The sequence below is a fragment of the Gossypium hirsutum genome, chromosome D13, assembly GCF_007990345.1.
Source record: "Gossypium hirsutum isolate 1008001.06 chromosome D13, Gossypium_hirsutum_v2.1, whole genome shotgun sequence".
Lineage (NCBI taxonomy): Eukaryota > Viridiplantae > Streptophyta > Magnoliopsida > Malvales > Malvaceae > Gossypium > Gossypium hirsutum.
Window position 1 is genome coordinate 47,263,985 of NC_053449.1, and position 23,105 is coordinate 47,287,089.

Below are 23,105 nucleotides of genomic sequence, written 5' to 3' on the forward strand. Positions count from 1 at the left end.
AAAGTAAAATAAATTAGTTAATGTTATATTTATATATATATGCTTTAATTTTGTTTTAATATATTTGAATTATATTAGCACAATTGACTATTCAATATTTAGTGTACATTTATGTTTATTTCCATGTACAAGTCTCCGACAAAGATTTTTGTAGATTTAAAGTGTTCAAGCATCCATTCTCAACAACTCAACGCAAGAATAATTTTGCTACCTCTTTTGTATGTATATATGTATTAATGTTAAAATGGTATGTACCTAGGTTGTTTTGGGCATGATGTTATGTTAACATTTTGGTATATTTACTACTTGGCATACTAGCTTTATAAAGGTGAATTTCATATTTAAATTAGTAGATACTTATGCTAGATTATATGTGTTTGAATATGTGGATTAGTTGGTTAGGCAATGTTGCATTGATGGTTATGATTTGACGAAGTTTATTTGTGTTTGTATGTGTTAAATTGATGATCTTATGTTAAGGTAAAGTTTAAATATGTTTAAGGTAAATTTTGATAGGTTTTAAACACTTGAATAAGTGCATTTAGGCTCATTTGACCAATAAGTCTCGAGACAACATGCTTATATTTTTATGAGTATAAAAATTTCCCTTATATTTTTAACCCATATGCTTAGTGCCTCAAGACTTGTCAAGCTAGTCTCGGGACAATTGGTATATGTCTCGAGACAAGGAAACATCGAGACTAAATTAGTTTTTCTCATTGAAGCTAAAATAAGAAAACAGACGAAGTTGGTCTTGAGACCCAATCTTGAGACAAAAAAGACCATGCTTGGAGACACGATTTTTAACGTCTCGAGACAAATTAACTTCTAAACAAAAATACTTAAAATAAAATAAGGTCCATCTCAAGACAGAGTTCCTCGTCTCGAGACAAAGAGTTCCTTTTCTCGAGACACAACATTGAAACTTAATAGTTGAGTTTGGATTCGAGTCCTAACTCTAATTTTGACCTTTCATGACTCTGTACATTGATGAATTTGTAACTTAGACATTATGAATGTATAATTATGTATATAATTGATTGATTAAATTGGTTTGGATGATAATTGTGATTTGAAGTTTATGATTATGTAATGAGATAGCTTGAGTTTCTTCAACCAGAAACTCCCATCATATGAAATGGGTTCAATGTCCAATTATGAAATCCTTGGAAAAAGAGGATGAATCGAAATATAGCTGCTACACCAAAACTAGGCGCAAAGAACTAACCAGACTGACCTAGTGGATAAATCAGGAATACAGAAACAAAAACAGCAATTGGACCAGAGAATGCGATTGCGTTATAAGGTCGCAATTGAACAGATCACGCAAGTTCAAATTGACATAACATAAAACCTATTAGTCCGAAAGTGTCGTGGAGAGCAACAAATGTCCACAAACCACCTAATTGACACCAACGAGTAAAATCTCCTTGTGCTTCAAAACCCCATAGTAATAACAAAGAATGTGCTAAACTATTAACAGGGGTGGAAACTACAGCGGTTAAGAAATTGCAGCCTTCCAAATAGGAGCTGGCCAATCCAAGAGTATACCACGAAGTTACAAAGGTTATACTTGTAAACCAACCCCCTACAGCGAAATAGGCACAATGAAAGAGCAATAGGCCTGACCAACCTACAAAAACAAAACAGTCCCTACGTAACCAGTCATCCATAATATCAAATAAATCATTTTCATCTTTGGTAAATTTACCAAGGGCTATAGTCATAGCAATCCTCCTATTCAACTACTTCAACCATTTCCGAGCACCTTATGTTATGGGGGCACTGAGGGATTTGATTTTTTATGTATGATTTGATTTCTCGTGCACTGCCCCTTATAATTAATTGGTTTCGAATATAAAAAAAATATTTTCTTATATTGGTCCATAACCTGACTTAGGTAAATCCATGAACTCAATTCGTTTATTCTTTTCTATTTTTACTAGTCGTCTGAACCATGAATTGTCTTATGGCTCATTAATCAGATAGATGAATTTTTTGAACAAACTCTTCAATTCAAGGAAGAAGCGATCCCTTCTCTCGCTACTGGTTGATCCCCAGATCTACCCCTCCCCCTCCATCAACTAATCTTATTCTTGGATCTTGTTCGCGAAACAACATAGTGTACCATCATACATTCAAATCCGATGATTGAGTCGGGTGTGAAGTGTTACATTTTCAATAACGAAAACATGTTTAGTAACTATTTTTCCTATATAATATTTGAAACTAGGGTACTAGATATAATATTTGAAATTTTGTTAAAAGAAGAATATTTTTATGTTTATATGATTTTGAACTAGGACAAATTCATTTAAAATTAAAAATCATGGTTTTCATCCTTTTAACTTTTACAAAGCATTTTAGTGAAAACAAAGTTTTTATTGTTTTCTAATTTCCACATATATTCATTTTCATTTTTTAAAAATATTTTTAAAATTTTTCAACCAAACACGTTTTCTTCTATGTTTTTTATTTTCCGTAAAAATGAAAACGAAAATGAAAATAAAAATAAAAATAACCTATGTTTCTTGAAACCAAATAGAACCTAATTTTCTTTCCATTCATTGCTTGATAGAATTGTAAAATGTGAGGAAAGAAAATGAGCATTTTGAAAAACGTATAATTTTAAACTATTATACACTACACTAGACATGAACTTTCGTGACACTTTTAAAAATGTCCCAAAAACAACACAAAAACATCACGAGAAAACATTCACTGTAACTAAAGTCTTTGTCGACACTTCTTTAAAAGTATCATAAAAGTGATCTTTTTATGACACTTCCAAACATCATGAGAAGTCAAAAACGTCACAACAAAATATTATATTCCTTTAGAAGCATCATGTTGACCAATAGAAAACATCACAAAATGTTTGTCTATTTTGTGATATCTAAAAATGTCACAAAAATTAGACAAAATGTTATGAAATGTTTGATGTTTAAAAATGTCTCAAAAAATTAGACAAAAAAAAGAGTCACAAAATGTTTGTTTATTTTGTGAGTTTTAGAAAATGTCACAATAAAATTAACCAAAACGTTACAAAAAAATGAACTAAAACGTCAAAGAGAAAGAGCTGGCTTTTTTTTAATAAAAAAGAAACCTTAAAAAAAAAACCCCCTTTTGTGTGTTTCTGGAAACTTAAAATCATAAACTCAACCTTATTCAAGAAAATTATTAAATTGAGTAAAAACTAAAAATTCACCTTGGCATGCATGTACATATTCAGTTTTATGATTATTTATATTAATTTTATGTTTAATTTGATTGTTGTTCATGAAAATGAAGTCTGGATTATATGATAAATATTCTAAGTCTACTAATTAAATTGTTTTCAAGTATTTTCTCAAGTATAAGACTACATTTTCATTTAAATTGGAAGGTTTCGAAACGTCACGAAAACATTATAAAAAAATTTTAAATGGGTGATGCTCAAAATGTCACGGAAATATTTGAAAACATCACAAAAATTGTGTTAATTTGGTGAGGTTTAAAAATGTCACAACAGACCTTCAAAAGTGTCACGAAAAAGTTGACCATTACCCACAAGCCTCGCTAAAAGTTTACTCTTTTGTGATATTTTTCTAAATCTACCTTTTCATTCAAAATTTCATGAATAATATGGCTTTCCCTAATGTTTAATAGGAAACATCGAAAAATCGAACCTTTCATGACATTTTCGTAAATAGTCACAAAAAAATTGTCACAAAAGGTCAGATTTCTTGTAGTAATACAACCCTATTTTATTTTCTCTCATCATTCCAAAATAGGATGATTTATTTTTATGCATTAAGATGAAAGCAAGTCATTTCTCTTTCTTTTTTTCCTCTCATGTTTCTTCCTTATCAAACATACTCAAATTTTATTTTCTTTCCACTTTTCCATTCTATCTTTCTATCCTTACATTTTTCCACACAACCAAACACACTAAGGGCTACTTACATAAGGTCAAATAAACAATTAGCAATTGTAGTCTGCTAGAAAATTTGTCATCAATGCCAATGGTTCCAAGCCCTCCATTACCATGTTTGAGATTTGTATAACTAATAATGAAGATAGAGGCAAAAACTAAACCCTCCAATACCATGTTTGGGATTTGTATATCTTGACAAAGATAGCAACAGAAAATAAAAGTTTAATTCATAATTTGGCCTCTCAAGTATATCTTTTTTCTCATTTTGGTATTAAATTTTTTTTTATCTCAACTAGGTACTAAAACTTTAAAAACGTTATTTTTTTTGTCCAAATGTAAATAGATGTCTAAAAAAAGAATGGCCCAATAAGAAGAAGCTCAACATTTGAATTATTTAATATGTTGACTTTTAAACATTATATAAAATGACAATATCTAAGCCTCTTTTAGGCTGCCATGGAAGATATTGTTCAGCCACCCATGCTTCAGTAACTTAGGTGATTTACTTACCCTTATATCATGTAATGTTTTTATATTGTTTCATTACTGGATCTTGGAATATTTACTGTCTACCAAGAAACACAGCTTCATCTCAACCAGTCAACCCACCCTCCCAAGCTCATCCATCACGGCCAGCACCTACAAGACGACTATCACTTGCAAGGAATACGTCGTCGGGTAGATGAAGAGGTAGAGAAAGAAGCATGCATAACATTTTTGGAGTTGGATTGAGAAAACAGGAAAGCAAATCCTAAATGTTATCTTTCAATGTCAGAACTGGTTGTTCATTTTTGTGTCTGGGAAACTGTGTTTAGAAGTTATTTTGTTTCAAGAAAGTCAATTGATTGTGGAACTTCCTACCACCTTCAGGTTATGTTTCATTAGAACTACGGCCATTTCCTACTTAATGTCTCTTTTCAACACCAAAATTTGCATTTGATTATAAATATTCAACTTAATGAAGTTCCCATTCCAAATTTGTCTTTCTATTCTGTTTGTGTTTGATCACCTTCCTACTATTTTATTTCATCAAAAACTAAATATTTATTCGTTCAAAAAAACACTAAACATTTCACCCAAAATTTAAAAACAAATTCAGACTTCTACTTCCCTCCACATTACTTTGCTAATAGAAATCATTACGTCACGTCCACCCTACAAAGAACTATTCCATTTGGTATTCTATACATTCAACTAAACTAAGACTAACTATTTATATATATTTTCTGGCTTTTACCTATAACTAAATATTTCACCCATAATTAAAATAAAAAAATACAGACTTCTACTTTCTCTAAACCTCAACCAATCATTGACATGATTTTGTTACTAATAGAAACCATAAAACCTTAAACTATTAATGTTTTCAAAATTTGTTTAAAAATAAAAATTGGAATTGAAATGATACCTTTGTAGTTTGAACATCCCAAGAACTTCTTCCCTTTACTCCAAGCCCCAAGGTCTATCAGAACTACATATTGGTGCTTTCTTTCCACAATGACAGTACATCGGCCTTGAATCGTTCCATGATTTAGAACTTTCGGTGAAAATTTTCTACAATTTCAAATGAAAAGAAAAATGAAGATTTGAATGAGACAATAAGGGCTTAGATTGAATTTCAAACCCTAAAGGGAAAAGGGTACTGAACGACAGAGAGAGGCTACAGTGGTAATTTTCAAAAAAAATAACAATACATTTCAAATATTATTTTCTTAACCTGGTCTTTTAAGAAAATATACAAACATATAAAAGCCACAAACACGGCTTCCCCTTATTGGGCCAATTTTTTTTAGACATCCGTTTACTTTTGTACCAAAAAATATAACCTTTTTAAATTTTAAATACTTAATTGAGATAAAAAAAATTAGATATTAAAATAAAAAAATGTATATTTTAAACATCAAACCATAAATTAAACCAAAAATAAATGATAAAATAAACACTGATTCCCTATTTGAAGATAATTTATGTTGATTGAAGAATATGTTTTTTAATTTTTTCATAGAAAAAGCTAGATAGTTGCTTAATTTTTTTAAATCAAATCTTTAGTTTGTCTGATGTTATCCTTTGGTTGGTTGTGGCTTTTTCTATAAGATTCTCTAAATTTTCTTTTATTTTTAACTTCAGTCCATATTATCTCGATTTTTGTCCGGTTTTTATTTTGTACACTTTGTTTTCTCCAAAAGTGATGGTGGTTTTAAATTTTAATTTTTATTTTGAGAATCATTCTCGGTGGCTTTTATCATAATAGAGCACAATGATAATGTTTGTAAAATTGAAAACCGAGATGATGAGGAGGATAGATTGTTTGAGACTTGACCTTTTATGCATCATTAATGCATTTTATCATGGTTTCTTGGTTGACTAAGGTTCATTATCAGGTTGGTTTGACAATGGCAGGACTAAGATGTAATTTTTAGTGGTTTAACTAGCATGATGCATCTCTAATTTATTTTTGAATTCTTTTAGTGTTGTGGTTACTGTCAATTTGTCTTCTCTTTTGAAATTGTTCTGCAAACATGATATTTAGGCATTAATTTATAGGGTCTTATTTATTATCTATACTATATGCCATATCTTTCTATTTTATCGTTCATGATTCCTATTAAAAATGTTTTTTTTCATATAAAAAATATTGATTCTCTATTTAGCTTCAAATTATATTATAAAATTATTATATATATACACAATAATATTAATTAATTTACCTACGGTTACTTTTAAGGCTATACACCTGTAAAAAAAAAGACTATGCACCTATTAGTTTTTTTCCCTTTTTTATTATAGGTTTTAGTTTTAATATATAAAAATGATAATATATATATATATGATTGAACTAAGAACAACTTTTTCTTGTCATAGAAATGAGTTTTAATTAGGGGCATAAAATATCCAAACTTTCCACAACTTTGATACATTAAAAATCATGAGAGTTTAGAATACAAAGGATGGCATGCATGCATGCATCACACACAGGAAATCCAAAAATCCTTGAAGCTCCTATTGGGCTTGAAGAGAATCACTGATATGGTGGGATTTGGTGTCGCCGAGCATGGAAAGTTTTGATCCAACGGAAGCAGCCCTTGGGAAGCCAGCTCTATGGTAACGACACCGGAAAGATCCGGCATGAGTTGTAGGTGAGCAAAGGCAGTTGGAATTTGACCCCGATGACTTGGCCGCCGCTTCTCCTGGCGTCCCATACAATGTCGTCGTTGGATGCCTGTCCATTGCCACTGAGTTCACTTCTCCCATTGTTAACTTATATGAGAGCCTGCCCTTGTAAACCTGCTTCGTCTTCCTACTTATCGTTACGTCCTCTGCTGTGTTTTCACCCATGCCTTCTCTTCATTTAATGCCAACAACTTGTCAGTAAACCCCTACCATTAACCAAATCAAACTATCCATACAATTAACCTATTTCTAATTGCATGGTTATTTGTTAATGAACTTATCTTTTGTAATTAATATTTAATTATGAATATATTAATTAGATCAATTCATTCGAAACCATTTATGGTAACAGAATCATACAAATATTTTTTTTAACAAAATTCATCGTGTAGATGCGAGAGACTGAATGCAAAAAAATCAATGTTTATTTAAAAATGATATAGTAAATACAAAAAGCTTAAAAAACCACCTGGAAATTGGAAAATGGAAAATGGAAAATGAAGAACTGCCAAGTTTTCTTGATCCCGTGAAGAAGAAGGATTTGTAAGGAAATCAAGAACCCTGGAAATGAAATAGAAATGGAGGACGAAGATCAAATGTATCGATTTCCTATTGATCAAATACGGGAAAGGAAAGAAAACGAAAAAAAGTAGTTAATTTTTTGCTACAAATTTGGTTTGCGGTTTCCGTTTGTTGAGAGCATGTGGTTAACTCCCGGTCATCAATATATTTTTTGTTTTAACAACTCCTCCATCTTTATTTAATTTTCCTTTTCTCAATAAAAATTACAGTCCATTAATTTTGCCAACTAATTATTACATCCTAGCTAGCTGTTTTATTCAAACCCATGTTTTTTCTTGGCTGTTTTTAAGCAAATGAATTATTGAAGATGATACTATTATACGGGGTTAAGATGCATTTTATTATTATTATTTTCATTATTAATATTTAATTCAATAATTATCATCATTTAAATGTGTAAGATGTATGCAACATAAAAATCAATTTGCATTGTTGATTAAACATGCGGTAGATATTAATGTATGAAAAAAAATAACTAGAGCCAAATCTTTATTATAAGGTGCAACTATAAATTCCGAAAGTACTAATCTTTGTGAACCCTAAAAAGAATTTGTTCTACTAAATATTATATCCAACCCTTCAAAAATTAGTGAAAAAATGTAAAAGAGTTGAGAAAAGGGAATTGAGGATAAAAAGTAGGGTAAACTATATTGTTGACCATCTAACTCCAAAAATTTTCAATTTTGTCATCAAAGTTGTCAACTTAAGTTAGTATAATGGCCACGCTTCCTTTAAGAGGACAACTAGTCTTATATGTTACTCATTGAGATTGTCTTAGTGTCACGGGGCTAGACCTTTCGTCTCGCAAACCGTGCGGCCTTAGGCGATCCGTTTGCTCCAAACTCGCCTAAGTCAGCCTTTACGCTCAAAAGTGAGGATTCCTTAGAACTCCTCCAAGGCACCAATTTGTATAACGGAAGCGATTGTGCCAAAAGAAGCTACAAGAGAACAACAGAAAGAGCGCTCGCAAAGTGTTTGAGTAAATGCTCTCAATTCTTATTCACAAAGAATAATGAAACAATTCAGGAGTGAGTACAAATGAGGGGAGGCTCTCTATTTATAGTTGAGCTCCCCCAAAACCGATGGTCAATATACATTTACATCGACGGATGAGATTTAACCATATCCCTTAATTTTAGGGATTTACAAGATAAGCCTTATCAAATCTAATCTAATCTTTACAAGATAAGATTCCCTCTATCTTCTAAGATCAGTTACCATATTAGCCTAAGTTGCCATCTCTTCATTATCAGGCCGACCAGGCTTCAATCTGACAGGCTTGTCCAATATCTCTTTGAATCGGGCCAGTTCTAGTGGGCCAAATGATCCCCATCTGAGCAACAGACCTCCATTGGATGCATTTGGTGCGCTGGTCACGGCTTTGAACTGCGGCCCGTGACATTCTCCCCCACCCATTCTCGCAACGTCCTCGTTGCGACTTCTGAATGGCACTGACTTGATTCACCTCGGTCTCGTCTCGACGCCTTAGCCTTTCCTTTCCTTCGAGACTTTGCCTCGGCTTCCGTCGCTTCTTAACTCGAACCATCCTACTCGTCGCATTTACTCTGGTTAACTGTCCCACATGCATCACTTCTTTTCCTTTGAAGTCTGATGCACCACCCACCTCTCCCATAGGTGGAAGCCTTGTCGATGACTCGGCCAACTCCGACGCTTCACTCAACTTGAGCCTCATTGGTCCTAGCTTCACTGTTTTCATCGCAACTCTTTCCTCTAAGTCCGATGACAAACTCACCTCTTCCTTGGGTGGAAGCCCCTCCGATGACTCACCAAGCTCAGACGTTGCCTTTCTTTTGACTCCGGCTTGCTTTGGACAGTTCCGCAACTCATGCGGACCACGACACAAGAAGCACTTTACTCGCTTCTTTTTTCTCCTCTTTGCCCTCTTAGTTTCGACTTTTCCCTTGCTCGAACCAAGCTTCTTGGGCTCCTTGTCTGCTCCATCGTTCCCCTCGATGACAGACTTCCTCGGACACTTCCGCAACCTATGCAGACCATGACACAAGAAGTACTCTACTGGCTTCTTCTCGCTTTCGGCCTCCTTAGCTTCGACACCCCTTGCGCTCGAACCAAGTACCAAGGCCTTACCCACCGGCTTCTCCTTAAGCGCGGATTTCTTCGGACATTTCTTCAACATGTGTGGACCGTCGCAGAGAAAGCATTTTAGCTTGTCCCTTTTTCTCTTGGGTTTCTTCTTCCCAACTCGTGGTTTCCCATTACCACCATTGTCGTCGTTGCCATTGCCATTAACACTATCTTCATTGTGATCCATTTCACATACGCCCCTTCCATCGGACTTGAAAGACCCAAGCTTGTCTTTCCCTAGACCAAGCTTCACCACGGACTCAACTACCGTCATGGCTTCCGACAGCTTTTGGACACCTCTTTGTTCCACCTCCTGTCTGACCCACGGCTTCAATCTCTTTTGAAAAGTAAGCAATGCTTCTTCATCGGTCACATCTGAAACTTGGAACATGAGTTCCTTGAACTCTCGAACATACTCCCCCACTGTGCCCCATTGCATTATCCCTTGCAACTTTGCCCGAGCTTCTTCCTCGAAAAATTTTGGGTAAAACTGTCCCTTGAACTCGCATTGGAACTCTTGCCACGTCCCAATCTCACATTGCCTTTTATCTGTGGTCCTACCTCGCCACTATAAAAGCGCAATGTCAGTAAGAAACATTGAAGCAGTATTTACCTTAACCGCATCGTCCCTGATGCCTTTGGCACAGAAGTAGTTTTCCATCCTCCACAAGAAATTATTCACATCGCATGCAGACCTTGTCCCCACAAACTCTTTCGGCTTCGGGACAACCTTGTTATTGAGTGCTGCATTTACCACTCCTTTCCCCACGGCTGCTTGACACAAGGCCAGCTCTCCATCGAGCTCCTCTATTCTTGTGCTCAAAGCCCTCGTCGTGGCCATTGTTTCCTCCTTCAAAGCCATCATCATGGTCTCGAGAGCATCGTTCCTGTCCGACAGCTTATCCCTGTGTGAATTAAACAACTCGTTTACCTTATCCATGGTGGAACCGAGAGGCATCTTTACATAGTCACTGGACTGCTCCTTCCAGTTTGCTATGCGATCCTCAACCCCATCGAGTGCCTCCTTTACATCCTCCACGGATCCCTCGAGTTTTCCTACATGTTCCTCTACTGCCGATAATGTCTCCCTCAAAGACTTCCTCGCCCACCTTTGTCCGAAATATTCTTTTGACATCCCAACGGTGCCTTTGAACCAACAACTCGAATATTACTTGGTTCAAACCTTGGCTCAGATACCACTTGTCACGGGGCTAGACCTTTCGTCTCGCAAACCGTGCGGCCTTAGGTGATCCGTTTGCTCCAAACTCGCCTAAGTCAGCCTTTACGCCCAAAAGTGAGGATTCTTTAAAACTCCTCCAAGGCACCAATTTGTATAAAGGAAGCGATTGTGCCAAAAGAAGCTACAGGAGAACAACAGAAAGAGTGCTCGCAAAGTGTTTGAGTAAATGCTCTCAATTCTTATTCACAAAGAATAATGAAACAATTCAAGAGTGAGTACAAATGAGGGGGAGGCTCTCTATTTATAGTTGAGCTCCCCCAAAACCGACGGTCAATATACATTTACATCGACGGATGATATTTAACCATATCCCTTAATTTTAGGGATTTACAAGATAAGCCTTATCAAATCAAATCTAATCTTTACAATATAAGATTCCCTCTATCTTCTAAGATCAGTTACCATATTAGCCTAAGTTGCCATCTCTTCATTATCAGGCCAACCAGGCTTCAATCTGACAGGCTTGTCCAATATCTCTTTGAATCGGGCCAGTTTTTATGGGCCAAATGATTCCCATCTGAGCAACAGACCTCCATTGGATGCATTTGGTGCGCTGGTCACGGGCTTTAAACTGCGGCCCGTGACACTAGGATGACTGATAAAAGAGTAAATATTTATGATGGATGTTGAGTCAATGATTATACACTCAATATTATACTAGTTAAGTAACTTCTCACAAAGTTCTACTTAAATTAGAAGAATGACCTAACGTGATATGATTATTAATATGTGTGAATGTAACATCTCAAATTCTTAATTTTAAATTCATCAAAATTATGATAAGAATGAGCCATTGACTTAATGGTTAAGAGGAAGTAGGGAGACAATGTAATTGGCTTTGAGACTGAAGTTTGAATCCTTTCCAACCAATTTTTCAAAATGGATAATTTGTTAATAAATGCTTGGGATAATAACAAGTTAAGTATCTCTCCTTACTTAAATCCTATTTTTTGGTTTTCACACATTGACCTCAGTAATTTTACTATCTTTACAATTTAGCATATAAGCCTTAAATTTTAAGTTCTTAATTCTAACTAATTTACACCTCTAATTAATGAACATTAACTAATTAATAAATCACTAATGTGAAATTGTGCCCATTCCTAAAAATCTCTCGATTTAACTTCTTGAAATTATTAAATTTAAGAAAGCTAACCTAAAATGAAACTTTTCAAAAATCGCGGCGTTACACTAAGGGCCATGTATTATTCCAAAATTGTGTTTTACTTCCATCCCCAATGGACCAATAGATGTTTTCCTTAAGTGTTGGCTAAATATTATCAAAAGATCGCCAAATGTACAAGCATTGTGCCCATTTAATGGACTCTGGGTAACTGACCTGACGTCAAATGTAGTAATTATTTTAGGTCATTTGCCCATTTAACGAACTTTTTTCCTTGGTATTTTAATATTGATTATTATATTTTCGGTGTTAGTAGGTTAGGAACTAAAGTTAATAAAATATGTGTTTTTATACATTTTCTACTATTTCGATGACATGTAAAGCCGAATCAGGCCTCGTGAGTGACTAATGAGCTATTTAAATGTGTAGGATGCCAATTTGGGTCCAATAATACAAGAAATGATGATTGGGCTATAAGACAAGGAACCCAATAAGCCAACAAAGTTGCCAAAGGTTCAGAACACACTTGACGTCGTGACGAGGAGTTTCCTCTCATCACGATGACACGACAATTAGGGGAGGCAATTCATGGTGGCGATGTCGTGACAAGGAGCTCTCCCACATCCCGACGACGCGACAATGACAGGCCAAAATGAAGTTGATTTCCTTGGACGACACTTTTGGGATATTTCTATGTTTGGACCTTAGCTTTTAACAAAATATTTTATTTATTAGTATCTAAGTGTATCTTGAGTTGAGTAGTCACCTTGCCTATATAAGTAACCTTAGAGTCACCGAAATTGTAACCAGACCTAGACAGATAGTTTACTATTCAGTTTTATTTTCTTTTTATGTTTGTGTAGTCGGAAGTTTTCTATTCTGATTTGAAGACAATCGTGAGTGAAGATTGCTTTGACGTTGCGCTTCAAATATATTCATGAGCTTTCTACTATCTCTTATTCTTCTATTCGTTTATTTATTTTTCAATTGTTGCAAAAATATTAGAATAAATTATTGTGCTTATTTTATATCTCACATGTTTCAATTATTAAACTAATGTATTTATTAAATAGTTATTTATCCGAAATTGGTTGTTTATTCAAAAGTACTTAGTATATTAGGGAGTGACGCCCCTGATAGAATATTTAGACATATGAGACCTGCAGGGTATCCTGTCATGTATAATTTGTGCTAAGCGGTGAGACCGAAAGGGTATCTGTATGCCTAGGAAGAGACAGGAAGGGTGATTTAGGTGGTAATACTTAGTGAAGATGAATTGGAAGGATAGTCCTAGCTAAGGGTTATAAATAACTCAGTCTAGAATAATTAATTATTTAATTAAATATGTATGGATTTAATCGATCATAGGCTAGAGGCTTGCATTGTTGACACTAGGAATAGGAAAGTCTATTAGGTTAATTTTAGGTTAATTAATTTAATTATTTTAATTAAAGTATTAATTTGGATTCATACTACTAATTCATGAATCGATTAGATTAGTAATTATTTTCTGTAATTAATTTAATAATAATTTTTCCATTTTGCAATCCCTTGGGTACGATCCTCGAAATACTTATCAGTATGTCGTTGTAAACTTTATTATATTACAATTTGACTTGTACGCTTGTGGCACCTTTGATTTAATTTAATATATTTTTGGTGTGATATTTAACTATAAACAATAACATGTTTATAGATAGTTAGTAACCATAAATAATCTTGTATTTGCAGCGCATTATTTGAATCCATAAGGCATCTACTTTCATTTAAGAGTTTAAAGCCTAACTTCAGTAAAAAAAAAAGATTTGTTCTGTAATTCAAATTTCAAGCCTCCTCAATCTAGTACCCTTTGTTTTGTGTGTTGAAAACATGACACTGCCTAATCAATGAAGGCTTTTGGTTCCCATTTGATTATCCCTAAATAAATCTATGTACCTATTTCTCAATCTCACTACACACGCAAATATGACAGGCAGTCACTTTGGCTAAATCTATGAGTATGGCGATACCAAGTTATTTTAGCCCAATGTTCCTTTTAACTGGCTCTATTGTAAATCCTACCATTTTGATGGGTTCACTGGCAAGGTTGGGCTTGCACAAGTCAAGCCACTTCGGTTAAAATCGGTGATTATAACATGATAATAACAAGTTATTTCAGTTCAATGTTTCTTTGATCTGACTATATTATGAATCTTGTCATTTTGATGGGTTCATTGGCATGGTTGGGCTAGGTCGTAATTTGAAAATTTTGAAATCTCTTACCCAAGACCATTCAAGTAAAGCTCAAACAAACTTGAATAGCTCGTTTTTAAATTTAAAAAAGATATTTAAAATTTTTATAAACTTAAGAAAAATAAAGATGAATGAATTTATGCGTGTTAATTGTTGTACAAGTCAAGCCAAATTTGCATACTAGAATCAGATTAATACAAATTTACATTAACATCCCCCTTCAAAATCAAAGTGGTGTTGTGGATCGTAGCTTGAGTTTGGAAACTAAGTCTTGAAATTTGGTCAGAAGATGCGCCTTTGTGAAAATGTCTACGATCTAAGCTGATGAGGAGATAGAAGCAAGGTGTAGAGTGCCCTGAGTAACATGATGTCGTAAAAAATGACAGTCAATCTCTATGTGTTTTGTACATTCATGAAACACATCATTATGAGCGAAATAAATTGCACTACGATTATCACAATGTAGGAAAGTAGCAGTAGGAGACGAGAGTCTCATATCTTGAAGTAGTCGGCGTAGCTAAAGTAACTCCGAAGTGGCATCAGCAAGAGCATGATATTCGATTCGATGCTAGAGCGAGAAATAATAATATGTTTCTTACTTCGTCAAGAAATGAGGGAATCACCTAGAAAGAAACAATAACCATTGATAGAACGTCGGTCTTTAGGATCTCCTACCCAGTTTGCATCAGAATATCTAGAGGGAATCATATAGAATACCACAAAAAATTGTACCCTTGACATATCGAAGAATACGAAGAGCTGTTGAAAATTGAGATGATCTGGGAGATGTCAAGAACTGACAAACTATATGAATTGCATGAGCAATATCAGGTCGAGTCACTGTAAGGTAGACTAGGATGCCGACAATCTGTCGGTACAAAGTAAGGTAAAAAAGATGAGTGTCATCTAACAGAGTAAGTTTGACATTTTATTCCAATAGAGTAGCAACGGTCTTACTATTAGTAATATTAGCACGAGAAAGCAAATTGGAAGCATATTTTGCTTGAGAAAGATAGTAGCCACCATCATTAGAGAAAACCTCAAGACCCAAAAAATAATTAAGAGACCCAAGATCATTCATCTCAAAATGTTAACTAATGTACCATTGTAGTTCAATAAGGTCATTTGTGTAATCCCCTATGATAATCATATCATCCACATAGAGAATAATTAATATTATACCCTGATCAGAATGTTGAATAAGTAATGCAGAATCATGAGGACTTGATATAAAGCCAAATGCAGATACAATAGAGCTGAATTTGGCAAACCAAGCTCAAGGGGCCTATTTCAAACCATACAAAGCACGTTGAAATTTGCACACTTGATTGGGAGAATGATAATACCTTGGTGAGGATGCATGTAGATTTCCTCCTGTAAATCACAATTAAGAAAGGCATTATTGACATCCATCTGATGCAATTTACAACATTTAGCTGTAGATATAACCAACAAACTACGAACAAAAGTAAGATGAGCCACAAGAGAAAACGTTTCATCATAGTCAATGCCATACTCCTAGGTGTATCCATTGGCTACAAGTTAAGATTTATAGCTCTTAACAAATCCATCGAAATGGGTATTGATCTTGTACACCTATTTACAACTAATCAGTATCTTGCCAGGAGAAAGATCAACCAGATCTCAAGTATGAGTTTTCTCTAGTGCTTGAAGTTTGTCAGATATTGCTTGCTGCCAAAAAGGATTAGTACTAGCCTCAAGACAAGATTAGGGCTCTTGGAGAGTGACAAGGGCAAAACAAATAATGATAGTATTTTAAGTAAGAATGAGGTTCTCTTACTTGGTTAGACCGACGAATAACAGAAGTAAGAGTAAGATCTTCAACTGGTTCAAATTCAATGTATATAGAAGTGGAAAATAGAAGAGAACTGAGATCATCAGATGTATCAGAACAGGGGAACAACTCAACAAAAGCATCTGTGAAAAAAGATGGAGGAGAGGACAATGAAGAATGACATGTGGACAAAGAAGAAAACTTAACATCCTCCCAGAAGGTAACATACCGGAGATACGCAATTTATTAGATATTGGATCCCAACAGAGATAGCCTTTATGCTCAATGTCATACCCAAGAAAACAACAAAGACAAGCACGAGGTTCAAGTTTAGTATGTTTATGAGGTTAGAGGAGTACAAAATAAGCACATCCAAAGGTTTTAAAAATTGAATAATCTGGAAGGTTGTGAAAAATGCGTTTATGCAGAGAGAGATTATTAAGAACTTTAGTAGGTGTACGGTTAATTGTATGGACAACAGTTAAAGCAAATTCCCCCAAAAAATTTTCAAGACATTTGGCTGAAAGAAGGAGGGCCCTAGTGGAGTCCAGGATGTGTTTATATTTACACTCAACTCGACCATTTTATTGAGAACTATAGGGAGAAGAATGTTGAACCTAAGTGCCTTGTTGAGCAAAGAATTGAAAAATAGATGATTCTTTGTATTCTGTAACATTATCAATACAAAAAGTTTTTATAGTAGAAGAAAATTGAGTTTTGATCATATTAAAAATTTAATGAAAATAAAAGGTAATTCGAAGCGATTTTTCATAAAGTAAACCTAAGTGAAACGAGAGTAATTATCAATAAAAATAACGAAATAATGATAACCACTAACAGTAGAAATATGAGAAGGACCTTAAATGTTAGAGTGAATAAGTTTGAAAGGAGATGTAGTAAGAGAAGTGATATTGATAAAAGACAAAGTTGGTTGTTTGGCAAGTTGGCACTCAAGACACTTAAACGACTCAAATTTGAGGAATCATAATAATCCACAAAACACTAATTGATGAAGTTTACTTTCAAAGGCATGACTAAGTCGAAGATGCCACTGAAGTAAAAAAGGCTGCAAGATGGTTGACAGTAGAGATAGTTTTCTTAAATAGATGCAGTGTAACGAGGTCAAATAATCTCTCTACTTTTCGGCCTGTTCCAAGAATCTTCCCCATAGTCGAATCCTGAATCTGACAACTAGAGGAAGAAAAATAACTGTAACACCAAGATCATAAAGTTGTCTGATAGAAATGAGATTAAAAGCTAAGGTAGGAAAACAGTAAATGTCCAGGAGACTAAAGGTAGAGGTGGATGAATGACCTACATGTGCAATAGGCATTTGTGTATTATTAGTGTATGAACAGGTGGAAAAGAGGAGGTCGAGACATGTGTGGAGAAATTTTGTAAATTAGGTGTCATATGATTATAACAAGCTGAATCGAAAAGCCAAGTAGAATTACCCAGAGTAACAGATAGGACGGAATGTGAAAAGAAACTAGAAGATAAAACCTATTTCAGAAGAGGTATTAAATCACTTAATGAGAGGGAAATAAATTACATGGAAGCAGCAGCAATTGATGAACTAGTAACAGGAAAAACTCCTTTGAAGTTGGGAGATCCACCAGCCTTAGTAGTTTCACCAGTCCGAAGGGGCTGGACCGGACAGTTGTGAATAAGGTGGTCAAGTTTATGATAGTAACAACATTCCACCTTGAGTATGATGGCTCGGCTTGGGCAAAGAAAGGCAAAGCACAAGAAACAGAGGACAAAACTAGAAACAGGACCAGAACACAAGAAAAAGAAGAAGAAGAAGGGGAACATAAGCTTTTGATACTATATTATAAACTTAAGAAAAAGAAATATGAATGAATTTTTGTATGTCTTATTGTTGTACAAGTGCTAGGTATTTATACTAGTCCTTGGGAACTATACATGAAAACTAACTAGACAAAAACCCTAGGTTATAGCCTAATTTGCATGCTAGAATCATGATCAGATTTACATGCTAAAATCATATTAATATAGATTTACATTAATAAAAATATATTAATATTTTATATTTAAACATTTACTTAGGGCCAGTTTCTATTGAGGTTGAAAATTACTTTTGAAAATTTTGATAATATTTATCATTGTTTTCCATAAGTGTGTTTTTTTTTTGGAAGATAAAATGTTTTCTATGGAAATGATGTTGTAAAATAAAAGATTTAATGAGGGAAAAAAATGTAATTTGATTGAAAAATACTTTTCCAAATGTTAAAAGCTAAAAATTTTAGCTTTTTGACTTGGTTTAAAATCCTAATTTAAAATAAAGGTTTGATTTGAGAAGCTATTTAGGGTCTGTTTGATTGAAGGAATTGATTTTCCGGAAAATCATTTCCAACTTTTCCAGCGTTTGATTGGCGGAAAACATTTTTCATTTGGAAAATGAACTCCAAAACAAGGGAAAATGGATTACATTTTAAGGAAAATGTCTTACCCTTTCAATTTCCGTAAGACATTTTCCGTGCTCTCCTCTCTATCGCCTCCTTCATTCCTTCCTTCATTTTCGGTAGAAAATTGCTTCTATTTATCGATTTTCCAGTAACTTGTTTTTTTAATTATTCAATACTTGTTTTTTTAACACAATTACAAATCATTTATTTGATCTTAATTTTTTTTAATTTATAACGATTAATATTGTGGCTTAATAATTGAGTACTATTATAAATAAATCATTGCAATATATGTAAAAATAATTTAAAATATAAAAATTTATTAATATATATCAATATATGTAAAAAAAAAATTTTCGAAAAATATTTCCAGGAAATCAGCCAAACAGCCGAAAATATTTTACACAGATTCAATCAAACACCAGAAAATATTTTCCAGTAAATCATTTTATAGAAAAGTAAAACATTTTCTCGAAATCATTTTACGGAAAATATTTTATTGGCAATCAAACAGACCCTTATTTATCAATTTTTTTATTTAAAATCATGATTTGAATTTGAAAGTGTGCACTTTTCAACTTCCTCGGTAAACACGCCATTAATCTCTTTAAGCATAGCCCATAGAATTTGAATTTGAACGTGTTACGAATTTGCATATGATCATATGTAAGCATGGATGTAAGCTTAAACTTAATTTTTGGAAATATATTTATATTTATGAAGTTTTTAGTATTCTATTAGTTATTATTTTGTGCATATTGAAAAGAAATATTTAATTTTATATAGTGTGATTTTTTTACAATTAAATCATTCATGCTTTTTAAAAAAATATTAAATTAATTTGTTTGATAGAAAAAATATCCGAAAAAAATGACATTTTTTTACATTAAAAAAAATCGTTAGAATTTAAGAATTTTACCCTTAAAAGTAAAATCATGGATTCCTCCATGCATATATGTTATGTAAAGAATACGTATGTGATGACAAGTATGAGTCATACCCATATATATTATTGTGAATTTAATATGAAATCACGTTATTAAAAACAAAAAAATTAAGCAAAATATTGGGACTTTAGTTATGAATATTTGTTGAATGGTAAAGTATGGTTTTGGAATATTTGTGATGAAATCACACGAATGGTTAGAAATGATTGAGTAATTATAATCATTTGCAATTTCAAAGATTCTTTGTGTTCAAAGATTGAGGTATGTTCTATCATTAGAGTTACAGAGCGTTAGACTCGACATTTTGATGAATAATTTAAATACACGTGACTAAATATTTTAATATATTCTATGCTTATGAATGTAGGTTTGAATTTAATTACTTTGAAAATACTCGAGCAGTTGTAATAAATTCAAATTTTAATATTTGTAGTGACGGTTATCATGTCTTAATATCGAGGTTGGGGTAATTGATTGGTCTTGTAATAAAGAGCCAGCTAGTGCTGAGGATAAAACGATCCTGTCAGCAAACCAAAGATTAGACACAAAGTTCATCTCCTTTTCCTCAAAGGACAAAATTTTGGAAATGATCCTCCAACCTCGAGAAAGTATAATGCCACATAACTTGGTGCAATGTAACAATCCTTCCATGAATTAGCAGAAAAAAAAATGATTTCTAGAGGAGTAAGAGCAGAGCATAGCCAAATAACAAAGGCGGAATATTTTACAGATTACAGTTGATTTCAAACTTCAATGTAATATCCACGTCCATCCTGTTAAGTTCTTAAACAGGAGGAAGCTCCTGTTTATATACTTCAGTAAGGTTTTTGGTTACTGGTGAGGAACACTGTACAAACAACTCACTCAAGTAACCTTTGTAAATATACAGATCAATCTCACACAATAGTGAATCAAGGAGGAACTTTGTGGGAAAAAAGAAATATTGCCAAAAAAAAAAAAAAGAGCTGTGATCATATATGTCGCTTCGCCTCTTCATGTTTCTTAAAATATTCATGTTCGACAGATTTTCGAACATGAGTATGAGAATAAGGATGCTCCAAATTAATGGAAAGACTTTTAAAAATAAAATTGAACGTCACCATGTTCGATACATACTCGAATTTGATACTCACGTCCAGTGCTCGTTCTTGTTTTCTATCTGTCCAGTGCTTGTTTGCAAAGAGGACAGCAAGATATGATTCGGAGCCATTGATCCACACACTTGAGGTGAAATATGTGGGAACAAGGCAACTGCCGCACCTCTTCTTTGTCTTTATAATTGGCTAGGCAAATGCAGCATTCCTTGACAAAGAAAAAGACCCATTAGCCTGGAACATTAACTTAATTATATCTTTAAAACAAAAACACTGATGTGATCGAAGAAAAGCTAGAAATGAGCATGAATTATGGTATATATATATATACATATATATGACTTACTGGATCTTCATTTGCCTGGCTTGTGCCGCAGTTCAAATCATGATCGAGGTCTAAGTTGGTGTTGATTTCTTTGTATCTCCAACTAGGCAGCCTGGAGATCTGATCATCAGATGCTCCTCTGTCAATGGAACCCATGTTCATGTTGTAACCTAGGAGGCTGCTAGTAAGTGGCACACAACAGCACAGAAGTAGGAATAACAGAAATGGGAAAGAGTAGCTCAGAGCATTCCAAGCTAGCAATGAGATACAAAGTACGTGGAGATTCGGAGCTCGATGGAAGGATCGAAATCGAGAATCAAACACCCAAACATTTCCCATTACAAACCATATTGCAAAGAACAGCTCTAGTGAAGTCCGGCATTTGTTCATCAAATGTGAGCTCCTGAACATTCTATAATCTCCATTAATACACATACAACCAACTTCCAAACTTTTATGTAAAAAGGTCTTCAAGTTGTCTATATACACACATTCATCAAAAGCTAATATAATATGCCAAAATTAGACCTCAAAATTCTGTTATGAAACCATGGATAACAGCAAGATTGTAATCAATGATAAGAAGCTTACCTTGATTCTTCATTGGTTCTCTGTTGTTCGATATCGGAAAGGCCAAAACGATCTCCTTGAGTTATGTGAAGATGATAATTCCCATAAAGAAGTAACAAGCTAAGGACACAACCAATATCATAGCCAACAATCCAAATTCTCATAGGCCAAATTGGCCTTTCCTCCTTTGAAATAGCCAAAGTGAATGCTATGATGCTTATTTGAATGACCAAAGCTAAGAACTCCAGCATCATCCAAGTGCTAGAATTGAAAGGGTTGGACCCAAGATCAGACCTTGAGCCATTTTGGTAATGAAAAACTCTTCTTAAGAAGTTAAACCACCTTGCTCTAGATATCCTCATCGCCGTTCTTATCAAGATCGAAGAAGGCGGGGCACGAGGTGGCCTATTCCGCATACCAACAACAATTCTTTCTTCCACTCCGTGAGGATTTGATGAAAATGGAACTGCAGTGCTTGAAGTACACAATGAATCTGGTTGAAAAGAGTATCTGGTATTCATGGTTCCCAGTTTCCAACTCTCAAAAGTAATGAACAAATATAGCACCAATATAGCACACTTGATTTCCAAATAACATTTGCAAACTCTCAATCAGATTTATATGGTACTAAGGAGTTGTAGTTCTTTAGATATCATATTGAAGTAGTAACACAAATACCAGGAAGGCTTAGGCAGTAAACCAAACTGTTGAATTGAAAAGCTTGCGCCAAACTCTTAACCCACCAAATTAAGACCATTAAAAAGAAAACCCATCTCCAGATTGCAAAGCAACCCTCGAAATTAACAAAGAATTCACCCCCAAAAAAGCAACAAACATAAACAAAAACTGAGGTGGGTATTTAAGGATAGAGGCCTTAGAATGAAGAAATTTACAACAAAACTGAAAGTAGATATATAGAAGGAGAGAGAAAGAAGAGAAGATGGAGATGGCGACCAAGAATCAACTGAAAAGAAGAACCTTTGCTTTGATTCCAAGTGAAAAGAAAGAGGCGAACCTGGAGGAAAGCTAACCTTTGGCCTAACTTCCCTGAGGTTTTTGTGTCTTGGGTAAGCAAAGCAAAGCACTCCTCCTTCAACTGCAAATCTTCTTCTTTCTCCTTTTTTATTTTTTATATTTTGTTTTCGCTTATAAAAGCAAAAGATATGCTGTTCATATATTTTAACTTTGAGTTAATCTCAATTAAAAGCTTTAATTATCAAAGTAGTAAGGAGATTGTGGTTGTATAATTTCCATTTTACTTTTACATAATATAAATATTTGAATCATGGCGGGTACAACAGTTAGTTATAATTTTGCTGCTGTTGTGCGCTGCTGGCCACCAAATCAGCAAATCCAACCAAGTTGGTCCCACACAATATTATGTTTTTCAAACACACAAACTGAGATTAAATTTGTGGGGATTGGTTAAGTCATGCAATTTGCATGGGCTTCGGATGATCATGAAAACTTTATTTTCCTCACCCCAAATCCTTCCTTTGTGTTGGACAACAGTCTCTAAATTCTAGCTATTCCAATTCAACAATACTTCATCCTTCTCACTCAAACTCCAATCTAAAT

General features: G+C 34.0%; 1 protein-coding gene and 2 long non-coding RNA genes across 4 annotated transcripts; all 3 read right to left on the reverse strand.

The window, feature by feature from the left end:
• Positions 1 to 1,224: 1,224 nt before the first annotated feature.
• Positions 1,225 to 5,660, reverse strand: LOC107918648 (uncharacterized). The gene is made up of 2 exons (XR_001690185.2): positions 5,325 to 5,660; positions 1,225 to 1,633 (listed from the first exon to the last, which is right to left on the reverse strand). It is a non-coding gene; the product is annotated as an uncharacterized lncRNA (long non-coding RNA).
• A 1,093-nt stretch (positions 5,661 to 6,753) lies between these two features.
• On the reverse strand, positions 6,754 to 7,793 carry LOC107919710 (uncharacterized). The gene is made up of 2 exons (XR_001690430.2): positions 7,557 to 7,793; positions 6,754 to 7,254 (listed from the first exon to the last, which is right to left on the reverse strand). It is a non-coding gene; the product is annotated as an uncharacterized lncRNA (long non-coding RNA).
• Positions 7,794 to 20,244: 12,451 nt separating this feature from the next.
• LOC107918459 (E3 ubiquitin-protein ligase At4g11680) lies at positions 20,245 to 22,796 on the reverse strand. Of its 2 annotated transcripts, none has more exons than XM_016848030.2 (3): positions 21,549 to 22,796; positions 20,979 to 21,369; positions 20,245 to 20,840 (listed from the first exon to the last, which is right to left on the reverse strand). In XM_016848030.2, exons 1-3 carry the CDS (start codon positions 22,046 to 22,048, stop codon positions 20,694 to 20,696), a joined length of 1,038 nt encoding a protein of 345 aa, XP_016703519.2. In that variant the 5' UTR covers positions 22,049 to 22,796; the 3' UTR covers positions 20,245 to 20,693. The 2 variants fall into 2 exon arrangements, with proteins under 2 accessions (XP_016703519.2, XP_016703520.2); XM_016848031.2 differs by having other exon boundaries at positions 20,979 to 21,360; positions 21,549 to 22,795.
• Positions 22,797 to 23,105: the final 309 nt, after the last annotated feature.

What these genes read in the sequence shown, in the direction of transcription:
- LOC107918459 (XM_016848030.2), bottom strand. Translation starts at nt 22,048, where the DNA reads ATGAATACCAGATACTCTTTTCAACCAGATTCATTGTGTACTTCAAGC. An exon ending in AGAACCAATGAAGAATCAAG is followed by an intron (nt 21,370 to 21,548) that starts GTAAGCTTCTTA and finishes TGGAGATTATAG; the next exon opens with AATGTTCAGGAGCTCACATT. An exon ending in GCCAGGCAAATGAAGATCCA is followed by an intron (nt 20,841 to 20,978) that starts GTAAGTCATATA and finishes TTCTTTGTCAAG; the next exon opens with GAATGCTGCATTTGCCTAGC.